The sequence below is a fragment of the Vespula vulgaris genome, chromosome 16 (assembly GCF_905475345.1).
Source record: "Vespula vulgaris chromosome 16, iyVesVulg1.1, whole genome shotgun sequence".
Classification (NCBI taxonomy): Eukaryota; Metazoa; Arthropoda; class Insecta; order Hymenoptera; family Vespidae; genus Vespula; species Vespula vulgaris.
In genome coordinates, this window is record NC_066601.1 from 2775868 (window position 1) to 2789727 (window position 13860).

Here is a 13860-nt window from a genome sequence, read left to right on the forward strand (position 1 = left end):
GCACGCTTAGCGTGATCTTCGAACGTTACAAGAGACCGGAGACCGACAATTAAAATGCAAGCTAAGCCTACGTGCCGGAAGTTAGCTTTGTCGTGATGAGACTGTCGAGAGAATGGTCGTAGTCCGATTTCGATGATAATCTTCTTCTATCGTCAATTTATATATATTATATCCTCGTAGTAATCCTTATTTTAATCATTTTTAGTGATCGACTATTCTTTATTTTCATTCTATTTATTAAAAATAATTTATATATAATAACACATTAATTTGATATTTCTACGATCAAAATAACTTATTTATACGACTAACAAAATTTATCAAATACGTATTATACATGATAATATATAAATCTTTTTATTTCTATAAGATATTACATATAAATGATAATACATAAAGATAAATAGAAAAAATAATATATATATATAAATTATTAAGTTAATTATAAATATAAATATATGAATTAATTATACCTTTGAAATATATTTTATAAATAATTTTTAGTGATCGATCAACTGATTTTTATCGTAACTATTTTGTAAAAAAAAAAAAAAAAAGAAGAAAAGAAAAGAAAAAAAAACAGGTTGTCTGTATAACGAATTTCAATGAATTCCAATGGGTGTATTGTTATAGCTATGAGCCCAGCTTTAGGTATGCACCCTGGCATGGCGCCTCATTTGCAGCAGCTTCAGGCACACCTTTTGAGAAGCGCCGCCGCGGCGGCTCTTTTGCCTCACGCGCATCCTTTGCAACCGCCTGCACCACCGCCATTGCCTCCACACCCTCATTCTCACCCTCATGCGCACGGTCTGTCACCTCACTCGCAACTTTATCCTTGTGTACCACCTCATTCTACGGCATCGACGACCCTTGCTCCTCATGGAGGATTGCCGCCAAAGAGTGAGGTATAAATTTATTATTATACATATACGTACAACTATATACAGTATTATATTTAATACATTAATATATATATACATATATATATATATATATATATATATATATATAAATGAAAATAAAAATAAAACAAATTTTTATTAGTCTTAGTAGATTTTAGATAAGTAATAAGATCTTTGTTTATTCTAATGATATACGTATAAATAATTAATTAGTAATTTAAAAAAACGATTAACGTCAATTATTTACTATTATCAGATATGATACATTATTCTATGAGATAATTCATCTACGGTAAATGATTTAAATATGTACGTTTTTGTAATGCTCGAGGTTGATTTGACAGGATATTCTAATTTTTTTGTAGAATGCAGAATCCTGTAGAAAAGCGTCAGAGACATCTTCAAGATCGGTCACGGCAGAAGCAGACACATCTTCGAGAAGAACGTCTACCAAGGTAAAAAGAGAACCAGCAACAACGACCACCAATACAACGACCACTGCTCCACCAACTCATCCTCAAGGATTAAGTCCTAGCGAGGATCTTCGAGATGAACCTGGTGACTTTATCGAAACGAATTGTCATTGGAGAGATTGCGGTCTTGAATTCCCAACTCAGGTTAAATTCATTTCCTTTTTTTCTTAAATTTCATAATGCTATAAAAATTTATTTATTTATTTTTTTTTTCATTGATCATTTTTTTTCTTTCACGTTCAACAGGATGATCTTGTGAAGCATATCAACAATGATCACATACATGCTAATAAAAAGAGCTTTGTTTGTGGTTGGGAAGAATGTTCAAGAGAGGAAAAGCCTTTTAAGGCACAATATATGTTGGTAGTACATATGAGAAGGCACACTGGTGAAAAACCTCATAAATGTACGGTACGTAGATGTATAATATGATCGTTCTTATATTCTTATATTTTATTTTGAAAGAGAATCTCTATTAAAACGTTTGTAATATAAATATAACAAAATTTCTTGTAGACGGATCATTCATTAATCTTGTAAATTTATTTCTACAGTTCGAGGGTTGTTTCAAGGCATACTCAAGACTGGAAAACTTAAAGACTCATTTGAGATCTCACACGGGTGAGAAACCATATACCTGCGAATATCCAGGTTGTAGCAAAGCATTTAGCAATGCTAGCGACCGAGCGAAACATCAGAATAGGACACACTCGAACGAGGTGAATTATTTTTTAATAAATTGTTGTTTCTTTTTTTAAATCTACATCCTTCCTTCGAGATCATCGTGATAATAAATTTTCTTGTAGAAACCGTATGTTTGTAAAGCACCTGGCTGCACAAAAAGGTACACGGATCCTTCGTCTTTGAGGAAACACGTGAAGACAGTCCACGGAGCGGAATTTTATGCCAATAAAAAACATAAAGGTGGTGGCGGAGATGGTGGTGGAAGCGACGAAGCAGGTGCAGGAGGACATAGTCCTAGCAGAAGCGAAGACTTGCATCCCAAGACACCGAGTTTATCGAGTCCTAGCGTAAAATCTGAGAGCGAGGCCAATAGTCCACCTGGTATGATGCAACAACAAGGAAGTCCTCTTATTGGGGGTTGCAACGACGAAGTAACCGGTGTTGGTACTCTTACTAACGACGGAGCTAATCTGTCTGAAGAACCATGGACCGAAGAACCTGATGATTTAGACATAGCTGATCTTCCAATAGCTCTTCGTGCTATGGTAAACGAGATGATATATTAGAAACAAAGTCGTACATAATTTTTTCTCTGACTTAATTATGAACAGTAAAGACGTATATTATTAAGCGATCTTAATATTTTTAATCTATCATTCGAATGGTCGAATCTTGATGTAGGATTATCGATTGCTCGTAGGTTGGTGGAATAGAATCTCAACAACAGCAACAGGTAGCAACAGCTACTTCGAGGAATCGTATGAAGGGAAGATTGAATGCTAAGGGTGTACCGACGCTTCCGGTTAGCGTGTCCGGTATGAGAGGCGTTCGTGGCATGGGCACTCAAAGTAATATCGGTGATTTGAACAGAAGGATCACAGATTTAAAAATGGAAGGTGGTGTTCCAGCACGTCAAACCAGCTTATCGGATTTGCAGCTTAGATTGCAACCTTTGAGCGAGCCAAGGAGAGACAGCAACAGTACTGTTAGTACGTATTATGGCAGTATGAGATCAACTGATTTTGGTAGTAGAAGAAGTAGTCAGGCTAGTGGCATTAGTGCTGTAAGAACTGGAGCTACTGGACCAGGAAGTTTCTACGATCCTATTAGTCCTGGTACTTCTAGAAGAAGTAGTCAAATGAGCACCACGTCTGGTAGAATTAATCCTCCGAGTCATATACAAGGACCATATTCTACCAGTAATCTGGTTGTACAAACACGGAATATGTCATTGCAGGTATTATTTGGATCAATATTAATTGTTCATATCTCGAGGAAACATTTGATATAAAAAAGACGTTATTAATACAGGGTATCCAAGGTAAACCAAACGATTGGAACAATCCCAGTGAACACTGTACACAACCTTCCGGCGATCGACGAATGTCTGAACCTGCAAGAGGTCATCAGGCACATAGAACGTCTCCGCCTATGCCTCCGAGACCAAGGTCAGCACAATTGCCAGAACTTCATCCAAATCAAGAAGTTATTTTAGATGAAGTTGGGGAAGGTGAAATGGTGGAGAATAAACTTGTCATTCCAGACGAAATGATGCAATATCTGAATCAAGTTAGTTTTTCAATACCCCTTTTATTTTCCTTTATGTGTCTATGTAAAACAATTGATTTTACTTGAGGAATTATGTATAATTTACAGGTACAAGCAGGTGGTAATCAAAGCAATTATAGAAGCAGTCCTCTACCTATTTGTCAATCACCGATATGTACAAATCCTTTGCATTATCAACGACAGATGCAACCTCCGTGTAATTACAATCAAACGCATCAACAGAATTGTTATTCAGCTCAGCAATCTTCGCAGCAACCTTGTCTCAATTATCAAAATACTTCTCCCGTTCCGTATACTCAATGTCCAAGTTCCCGATCTACCCATCCCTCTTCTCAATACTGTCCACCACCCCCCAACTATGCGTCTCAACCTGTTCCAGCACAAATGGCAAGTCCTGCGAGTGGTCAAGTAATGTCACCAGGGTCTCACTATGCTCCTAGTCATATCAGTGATCAACCATTGACTTCTCCAGCAGCTGGTGCCTTGGCACCCCAACATACTTCTCAAAATATGTTACAAAATTCTGCTCAACTTACGAGAAACTGTTCTCAAAATCACATGTATCATAACTATTATCCTAATCATGGCTGTCAAGTACAGTTGAATTCCAATTGCAATCGCAACGCGGGCAATCAAACGAATCATCATTCCAGTCAAACGTGTGTATCGGCCAACCATACGTCGATGGGCCAACAACCTTGTACGCAAATGCGTTCGAATGTTAATTGTCAGCAATCGATTCCACACTGCACCCAACAACCTATTCTATCTGGTCAATCTACGATAAATCATCCTAATTCACAATGTAATCAAACAACAAATCAATGTTCAAGGCCGGTGGTAACACCGAATGGTCAAATGACGAGTTTGCATCAAGATCAACAAACTGGGAATACTAATCAGTGTACACTGATGTCACCACATTGCTCGCAAATGAATGTTACGAATCAAACCAAGGTCATTAATAACATGAGTGGATTACAGGAATGTCAGCAACAAGCACAAACAGCTAACTCCTGCATTCAAATGCAAACCTGTATTCATCCAAACGGTGCTCATCATCAAAATATTACAAACGATACGTCAATGCCTAAGAGAACATCCCCGCAATTGTGTAACGCATTACAAAGTAATGGTAGGATGCAACAACAAATTTGTGGTCATGGTTGTCAGACGCGAACTAATCCACCGAGTACTCATCAATATAATTGTAATTGTCAATGGGGCTATGGAGAACAATGTTATCAGGAACAGGCCGGCACGAATTTGTTAGAAATTCAGTGCAAAGATATAAGCCAATCGCAACAAGGTTCCCCAGTTAAACCACCACAAGGTATGAGACAAGATTCTTACAGGAGAACATTAGAATATGTGCAACAATGCAGAAATTGGTCTGGCAATATGCACGATACTAATGTATCAAGTTCTACTCACCCTATATCTTTGCCACAACCATTACCAGCTAGCGCCAATATGGTTGTTAACGATATGACGTCATCCTTAAGCTCTTTACTCGAAGAGAATAGGTATTTGCAAATGATTCAATGAATTAATTTGCTTCGGAAAGTATTTATAATATGATAAATTTTACGATATCGCGCATATTACTGCCTTTCAATCGATAGACTTTATCACGTATTTAAGTGCCTTTCATGAGTGCTGTTTGATACATTACATGTGCCTTAGTAGTTCATTATACCTTTTCTATAATATTCTTCAGAATATTAAATTTTAAATAGCTATTTTATAAAGATAGCTTTATATATCATTTAATTCAGAGAAAAATGAAGAGAGAATTGTATTTTTACAAAGAATATGTCTTATAATATACTAGCCAAGAAATATTTTTCTTTACTTAACGAAATAGCTATGTGCTTTCTATAGATTGATTCTTTTGTACTATTTACACACACGCACACAATCACATACACGTACGCATGCACACTCACATACACGTGTAGGTATTTACTATAGTAAATCCATTTGACTGCGCTATGTACTTTAAGCCATACCATGATCTTTGTAGATATAATTTTATGATACACATTTCATACAAGTACTGATTATTGAAAGTGTGCCAATTATACTTCGTTTTTCTAATCATAATTTTACCCGTTTAGTTTTTTGACGAATAGTGCAAAATGTGCACTGTGATACAAAGAATTTAAGTTAATCCCTGGCGCCTGGACGACAAAAGTAATAATATTTCTTTTTTTTTTTTACCGAAAAATTTTGAAGTCTCATTACTGTAAATCATTTTTAATTACATAGAATATTTAACGTTTTGTAAATCTGTCAATTACATGTTCTAAAGTGAAAGTTTTACTATGCAGTTTCTCTAATATCGATAACTATTCGAACTGCTAAGTATAAACGTAATGACTTAATCAAAACTGATTTTGTAAAAAAGGGCCAACCTTAGACTAAAACAAATGTAGATAAAAAGTAGTGGAAATAGTTATAAGTGTAAACAATGCGAGAAAAAATACATTTTCAGTATGATAGTATGAAAGTATGGGTGATAGCATAGGTTGATTGTTTTTTCATAAAGATCTTTGTGTAAAGAAATTTAAGGATAATTATTATCATCGAAATTAAATCATTCGGTTTGACCGATTGAGATAAGATTGAGTGCCTTTAAAAATTATTAAGAGGGTCGTTAAATAAAAGCGCTTTGAGAACTTAGTAACATAGCGTACCTAAAACGTGTTTTTGTTATGCGAACATTTTTTTTTTTTTTATGAATTTTATTAATCCATTATATAAGACTATGAAGAGAGTTTTGTGAATACTATACATACTTATCATATACATATATAATAAAATTCATATGATAAAACAAAAGGACAAAAGGTTTTACAGCCCAACAATTGTTAATTATTTGACGAATAAACAAATTTTCTAAATTATTCCTTATTTCTCTTGTTTCTTACCAATAATTACATTAACTTACAAGCTTTCGTTTATATGAATTTATACATGGACAAATAATAATATTGTTCTTTTTCAAATACAAAAAATAAATAAAATATATAAAATCAAAATTAAAAAGTTTTAAATCCTGATAGCCATTTATTTTAATTAGTTAGGCGTGGAAAAATGTGTTGAATTGAAAGTTTAAGATGTTCATTGTTTCAGGCTTTATAACAATTTATGCAAATAATGAGTACAGACAAAATTTTTGTTCGATTTTGACAAACAAGGTCTCATTGAATTATTTTATCAATCATCGATAACATAGTTACCGATTTCCTTTTCTATCAACGTATCGGTGAAATTCATTTCTGTTTTACTGACATATTGGTAATAGCAGTTTTCTGTCTTCACTGATCTGCTGGAATATTACATTCCTATTTTTGTTTATATGTCAATAATTGTGGATTCCTGTTACGTTTGCGAATTATTTTAAATGCTACACTTTCTATTCTATTGGGGTATGTTCGCCATTATATCCACATTTTTTTAATTTATTGAATTTAAAATATGATTTATTCTATTTAATAGAATATATGTTGTAGTTAAGATATAAAAAATTCTTTCAAAGTATTTGTCAATTATAATTAAATTTACTGGTATATTATCAATACATAGGTAGTATCAATAATTACATCTAGTTTCATCTTTTTACTTGGAGTAATTAAGGATATTAATATATATCACCATATAAAGTAGGTATTATATATATATATATACATATATATATATATATATATATATATATATATATATAAAAAGCTATTAATGATCAAAATTGTTTTACAGACTATGGAAGTTGTATACAATATTATACATTGAGTAATTCTTTTTTCTTATTATTAACATTCGATTTTTGTCCATATATAAAGATATATATATATATATATATATATATATATATATATATATGTATATGTATATGTATGTATATATATGTATATGTATGTATGTATGTATGTATGTAGCCACAATATTTATTATTATAAATATTATATGTTTTCATTAACAGCAGTGTATACATAAAGATGTATAATACAGATCTTTGCAAAAAGGCAGTATCAATATTCATTGAAGAAGATTGTGTACACTAATATATCAATCGCGTATAAAAATTATAATAAATTGTTATAAAATGCCATACAACTTTTTTTTAATATAATAAGAGCAGTGACTTTAATTTGAAATATATATATGCATATATATATATATATATCGTTCCTTGATTAGACTATTGGAATTTATAATGTATAAATTATGATATAAAGTATCAGATAATTTTTGCCACTTAAAATAATTTTCTTATACATTTTTCGTTTCTTTGTTTTTGCTTTATAAAAAAAATAACAAATATGTATAAATTGTCACAGAAGACTTTCTTATTTCGTGTAAAACGTAAAAGAGACAATAAACCACAGTCATTGTTTTAGTCTATATATATTTCTTTTTTGGGATTGTAAACTCTGCTGTAGATTTCAGATCTTTGAACTTAAGAATTTTATTTATTTATATATAATAGTATGTATTTTAGTATTATTCTTCTTATTGTTTTTACTCTTATTTCTTTTCTATAGGAGAGTTATTGTAAATTTCGAAATAATGATATTTCGATAGAATCGAAGGGTAACTATCACTAATCGCATCTTAAATATTTTGTAATAAACATAAAATAAAAATATAATATAACGTAACTCGAGAGCATATTAATAAAATATCAGGTACCTTTATATGATGCGTACCTTTAGATATAATTAAATTAAAAAAAATGTTTTCTAATATTTTTTAATGTGTTTTTTATAAATTTAGTTTATGTATATTACGAATAGCGAAATATTTCTTTTTTAAATGTAATTTAAAGGAATGTAGCAAATATATATTGTAATATCTTAATACGATTTTCATAGAATATATCATACATGAAGCATAAACATTGACACGAAAAAAAAAAGAGAAATAGTACGCGTTACTTGCCAAACTAATTGGAAAAATTTTTTAAAAACATTATAATAATAGTTTGGAGATAAAAAACAAATGGTAGAAATATGAAAGTATTCAAGATATAAATAAGACATAAATTAAGTGCTATAATATGTAAATCATAATTAATCAATAAAATCTTACTATATAATTTAGACGATTAAAATTATATAAGTACTTATTAAAAAAATACATACATATTTTACTAATATGTTCTTATATATACGAAGATATAATCCATATCTACTACGGTATAGGTCTCATTCGTTCAATACATTTTTAATTGGAATTTTTTATAAGGAAGACTATATTAAATTATTCGGATATACTGTCAGATCCATAATTTAGTGTACAAGTACATGAACTTTTGGCATCTTGCTTTACATGCACACAAAATTGATTATGTATTAATTAACATGCAAATGAATTATGAATTAATATTAACCCTAACGCGAAATAATGACCTCTTATTTTTAATAATATCTATAACTAAATATCAATAAAATTCATTCTCACATAATACTGTACTATAATCAGTACAATTTTGTAATATATATATGTATATATATATCTATAGATTAGAAGGTAGTAACATGCACATAAACTATGCATTTATATATGATATCAATAGCAAACATAGAAAGACAGTAAGTCTATAAAACTTAATCCTATATATCGTTAGGTCATTGAGCATAAAAATGGCAAATAACAAGTACTCTTTTTACAATGCAGTTTTGATTATCCATTACTTTCAATATTAACAATATATTAGGTACTGATAAATAGGCTTTCTTTCATGCTCTCCAACTGCAAAATGTATATTATATAAATGACAGACCACATGCTCTTCGAAATCGTTATTTTTTTATGAATAAAAAATAATATTTTTTGTTTTATAATTTTATTAAGGAAAAAAAAGAAAGAAAAGAAAGAAAAAAGAAAAGAAAAAAAAAATCAGATACCTTGGACATTATATAAATTTGATACCCATTTCTATGTTTACATGCTTTGAAAATCTCAGGTACCAATGTAAACGTTAAATAATTTTTCATTCGTCATTGGCTTTTTATGCATAGTTACTTTCTTCTTATTCATGTGTTGTAAATACAAACATTTATATTTTATTTATACTTACGTGCTTCCTATATTTCACTCGCATTACCCTGCAAACTGAAAGACAAATTGTTTATATTCATTTCTCCTACATCGACATTTAAATGTTTTTCATTCGGGTGCATGCGGAATATTGTTGCTTTCATTTCGCCGTTGTAATCGTTCTGGATGTGAACAAGCTAACTGACTAAAGTCACGTACAACATCATTAAATGTTTCATCCCCAGTAACACCTATTTCAGAATCTTTCATTTCTTCATTTAACAATCCAAGTCGTAATCTAAAATACATAGTAGTAATAATAATAATAATAATAATAATAATAATAATAATAATAAAATTCTCTTACTCAAGAATGTATTTATACTTACAAAGTAACAATATCAGCATTAGCTTCCTTTACTGCAATCGATAAAGGCTTTACACCACTTTCATCTTCAATATGTTGATCTGCACGATGTTTTAATAGCAAACATACTTGAGCCGTATGTCCTAATGTACATTAGAAAATAGTATGTATATTATATTTAGTAAATATGTTTATTATATATGTAGTTACGAACCTAATTCTGTAGCTAAATATAAAGGAGTTTTTCCATCTACATCTTGACAATTGATACGAGCACCATTTAATAGAAGATATTCGCAGGACATCACAGAACCCTGAATAAATACAAATTAAGAATTATTCCAAACAGACACCCAGATTATCATAAATATTTGATAATTATCAAATTTTACGTACGCTTATTATGGCTTGGTGCAAAGCAGTACGACCTCTATCATTAACATTTGACCATAATTTATCTGCTCCTGCAGCTAAAGCAGCACACATAACAGGTAGATTATGTGCAGCTGCTGCTTTATAAAGTAACATTTCAGGATGTAAATTTTCTATGTCTTCTTCATCAGCAAATTCTTCATCTTCACCAGCTGTTGAATCCTGATCTGAACTTAATTCTAAACTACCATCGATCATTGATTTTGGTAGATCGCATCCAAACATCAATACATCGGATAGCATAATCTTCTCAGTTTTTTGTATTTCCAAGTCATTATTTTTGTCGTTTGATATATCGTTTATATCAGAGGTAATATTATCACATGCGTTGACACTTTCTTCAAATTTCGATACATCTGTTTTAAGTACTTCTTCGTTGTTCGCTGCAGATTCTGAATCGATGATCTTACAAACACTGTTATTTTCATTCACGTCGTTATGTGTTTGAGTCAATATTTTTGTATATAGGGTTGAACTATTTTTTATATCAGTACTTGAATTATCAGACTTTGTAGAAACCGTATCCGTTTTTTGCGATATTGATTTCTCAACGGAATTTAAGCTTTCTATTGATGTATGTTTACTGTCATCCGAACTTGAACACAAAGCTCCCTTGGAAGAATTCAGGATGGTCTTGTTTCGGTTTAAAGAATCAAGATCGTAACTACGTGGTCTACGACGTAGTTTACGAACGCTCCATTTACGAAAATGCTTTTGTTCCTGATTAGGCGAATGTTCGTTTGTAATAATATTAGTTAGAGGTTTTACAAACATACGATCCACATATTTTGCTCTTATCCAGGCTTCGCGTATGTTGCTGGAAAAATAATTATTTTTATAATGAGATCTGATGTTAATAGATAAAAAATAAAATTTAAAGGATCTATTATACCTGTTACATTTTGGTGTAGCTTTAATCATATTCGGAGGAATTGGTAACGCCTCATATACGTTATTTACTACACTGTTACCTAATTCTGCCATAACTTTCAATATTTCCGGTTCCCAATCGTCTAATGTTAAAGAACGTACTTTGCTGTAATGCACTCCAAGACTCCTATGTACGCCGGAACATTCTATATATATATATAAAAATACATATATTATATATTATAGATAATTAAATTATATTTTTCTCGCAAATGAAATTTACCTATGCAAAGTGTAATGCCTAAATTGATACTAGCCCATCTTGGATTCGATCCGCCACAATCACAACAAACATCGTTTCCAGAAATCTTCAATAATTGTTCCCATACTCTAAAATAACAAATCAATGTTCTAGAATTTCTGGAATTATCTTTTGAATATTATTTTACATTCACCTCGATTTAGGTTTAGGTGGAGGCCGTGATGGACATTTAACATCTCTTAATTGTAGTTCTTGTGAACCAGTAGTAGATAAAGTACCCATGCCTCGTTGAATAGCAGCACCAATAGCTTGTTGCATGGCAGTTACCCATGCTAGATACGCTTCTTCGCTATCAGCTTGTAGCATATGACTCCTATATTAAAATTATAAATAGTAGACAAATGTGATAAGAATTATTCCAACTAAGTAAGTAGAATTGTATCTACTTACTTGGTTGGACTTAGTACTTCAAAGCAATTTCGTCTATCACAATCTACTACAGGTTTTACAGTACAAAGACGTAAATCTTCTTCCATAACGGTATAATCATCATCACCGGTTCGTTTTCTATAGACAAGTTGATGATCTCTCAAACAGAACCATCTTCTATTCCATGTTTTAAATGCATTACTCGTTCTTTTAAATAAATAACCTTCCATCTTTGGATTACCAGGTATAGGTGAAGGAGTTAAATCTCTGTTAGTAACGTAAATATGTCTGTTCTCCATCTCCTTTTCAAGTTTATTAGAGTCATCTCTCATTCTAACAAGATCTTCACTAAGATCCTTTAAAAATGGATCCAAGTCTTGGCCAAGATCACTACCTTGATGATAATAAGTTATACAAGCATGCATATAAGTTAATAGAGAGCCCAGTATTTCATGTCGCTTGCGTGTTTGTAACATTGTTAATGCATGAACATAATCTAAAGCAGTATGGCGAAAACATGATCGTGTAGCTGATAAAATGTTCGAGGTTTCCTCGTACTCCGTAGGTCGTGATTTTGGAACTTGTGAATTGCGATTTAAGGCTATATCTAGATCCGCAGATATTTTCTCAAAATAATGACGTGTTTCTTTCACTCTTTTAATGTCGCTATTAAATTAAATTAGTTAAGTAAATAGTCCTTCATTATTAACAAAGATAAAATTATAAATAATTTACCTTTTCATAAATATATTCAGATCTTTGATGATAGTTCTAGATGCTTGATCTAATAATATACTGTGAAACTTATTCATTTCCTGCATAGAATGAATTAACTTATTTAAAAAAGCCATTATTTCAGGATCACTACTAAAATACAATGATAAGTCCCATAAGCTGTTGGCAAATTGACTGCAAAAAATTAATCAATCTTATAATACGATTCTATAAAAATACAGCTTCATAAAACATCATTTCTTTAAATGCACTGCGCCGTGCTAACCTTTGCTGTCCAACAAAAGCTTTTCCAGTTTCAATCATCAGGCTACAGTTCTTTAACACCTATGATATATAAATAATAGTTTAAAGTCATGTTTATTTAATGACTGTAAAATTAATAATCATAACAATATTAATACCTTATCCAATTTTTGTTCCAAAATATCTATATTATTCTCAACTTCTTCGATGCAAGACCTAATAAAGAAAGTTTAATCATTTGTTGGATGATACTTTAAAACAATAATGATATTTAAATGTTTGAAAAAATTGCATGTTATTTAAGAAATAATATATATGTTTTGTCAAGTATATAGATTTAATTACATCGTAATTCTCACCGAAATTTTGGTGTGTCTCGCAAACATTCTTCGAATTCGATCAAAGGCTTCATTTTAAAGACTTTTATATCTGAATTTTAATAAGCACAGTTTTCTTTGACGTGTTATAATCTCGAGATTTTTCTCGTCCGCGATTTTCCATCAATCTTTAATTTTCTATAGAAAAAAACTTTAACGATAATTATGTTTCAACAAGTATTAAAGGACAACAGATTCTCCATTTTTCTGTCAAATACTATGAACGAAGTTAGTGGAAATTGCAACTTTCCGTCTTCCAGTGTTGACAACCTATATAATTCCACAGATGTGCATCCTGTGCATAGATATAAGAAAGTATGTAAGTTTATTAATAGATATAATACAAGAATTAACGTAATAATTAACGAGAGTCTTTAGAATTAAATAAATAAAACATTAAACATTTTTATAAGGCTTACGTTTTAAATATTCATTGTATAATGTGTATGTAAATAATAGTACAATATCTAAT

General features: G+C 31.0%; 2 protein-coding genes across 9 annotated transcripts in view; one reads left to right on the plus strand and one right to left on the minus strand.

Annotated features, from left to right (window-relative positions):
* Positions 1 to 6516, plus strand: part of LOC127069771 (transcriptional activator cubitus interruptus) — a 108570-nt gene extending 102054 nt beyond the window's left edge. For all 6 annotated transcript variants that reach the window (XM_051007215.1, XM_051007217.1, XM_051007220.1 and 3 more), the window contains 8 exons: positions 634 to 905; positions 1268 to 1519; positions 1622 to 1786; positions 1930 to 2094; positions 2182 to 2604; positions 2760 to 3296; positions 3371 to 3628; positions 3716 to 6516. In XM_051007215.1, coding sequence (XP_050863172.1) covers positions 634 to 905; positions 1268 to 1519; positions 1622 to 1786; positions 1930 to 2094; positions 2182 to 2604; positions 2760 to 3296; positions 3371 to 3628; positions 3716 to 5176 — 3533 coding nt within the window. In that variant the 3' untranslated portion in view covers positions 5177 to 6516. The remainder of the gene's footprint in view (positions 1 to 633; positions 906 to 1267; positions 1520 to 1621; positions 1787 to 1929; positions 2095 to 2181; positions 2605 to 2759; positions 3297 to 3370; positions 3629 to 3715) is intronic.
* Positions 6517 to 7524: 1008 nt separating this feature from the next.
* Positions 7525 to 13628, minus strand: LOC127069772 (arf-GAP with coiled-coil, ANK repeat and PH domain-containing protein 2). 3 transcript variants are annotated; one of them, XR_007783712.1, is made up of 12 exons: positions 13371 to 13628; positions 13170 to 13227; positions 13034 to 13092; positions 12769 to 12942; positions 12055 to 12699; positions 11798 to 11977; positions 11626 to 11732; positions 10437 to 11548; positions 10255 to 10354; positions 10063 to 10183; positions 9714 to 9971; positions 7525 to 9385 (listed from the first exon to the last, which is right to left on the minus strand). XR_007783712.1 is itself a non-coding variant. In XM_051007223.1 (12 exons), exons 1-12 carry the CDS (start codon positions 13421 to 13423, stop codon positions 9803 to 9805), a joined length of 2703 nt encoding a protein of 900 aa, XP_050863180.1. In that variant the 5' UTR covers positions 13424 to 13627; the 3' UTR covers positions 9426 to 9802. The 3 variants fall into 3 exon arrangements, 2 of the variants coding, with proteins under 2 accessions (XP_050863180.1, XP_050863179.1); XM_051007223.1 differs by lacking the exon at positions 7525 to 9385 and having other exon boundaries at positions 9426 to 9971; positions 10437 to 11289; positions 11365 to 11548; positions 13371 to 13627; XM_051007222.1 differs by lacking the exon at positions 7525 to 9385 and having other exon boundaries at positions 9426 to 9971.
* Between the last annotated feature and the right edge of the window lie 232 nt (positions 13629 to 13860).

Excerpts from the sequence above, each read along its gene's own strand:
- LOC127069772 (XM_051007222.1), bottom strand. The coding sequence starts at position 13,423 with ATGAAGCCTTTGATCGAATTCGAAGAATGTTTGCGAGACACACCAAAA. Across the intron at positions 13,228-13,370 it reads CGAGACACACCAAAATTTCG|GTCTTGCATCGAAGAAGTTG; the intron begins GTGAGAATTACG and ends TTTCTTTATTAG. Across the intron at positions 10,184-10,254 it reads ATATTTAGCTACAGAATTAG|GACATACGGCTCAAGTATGT; the intron begins GTTCGTAACTAC and ends AATGTACATTAG.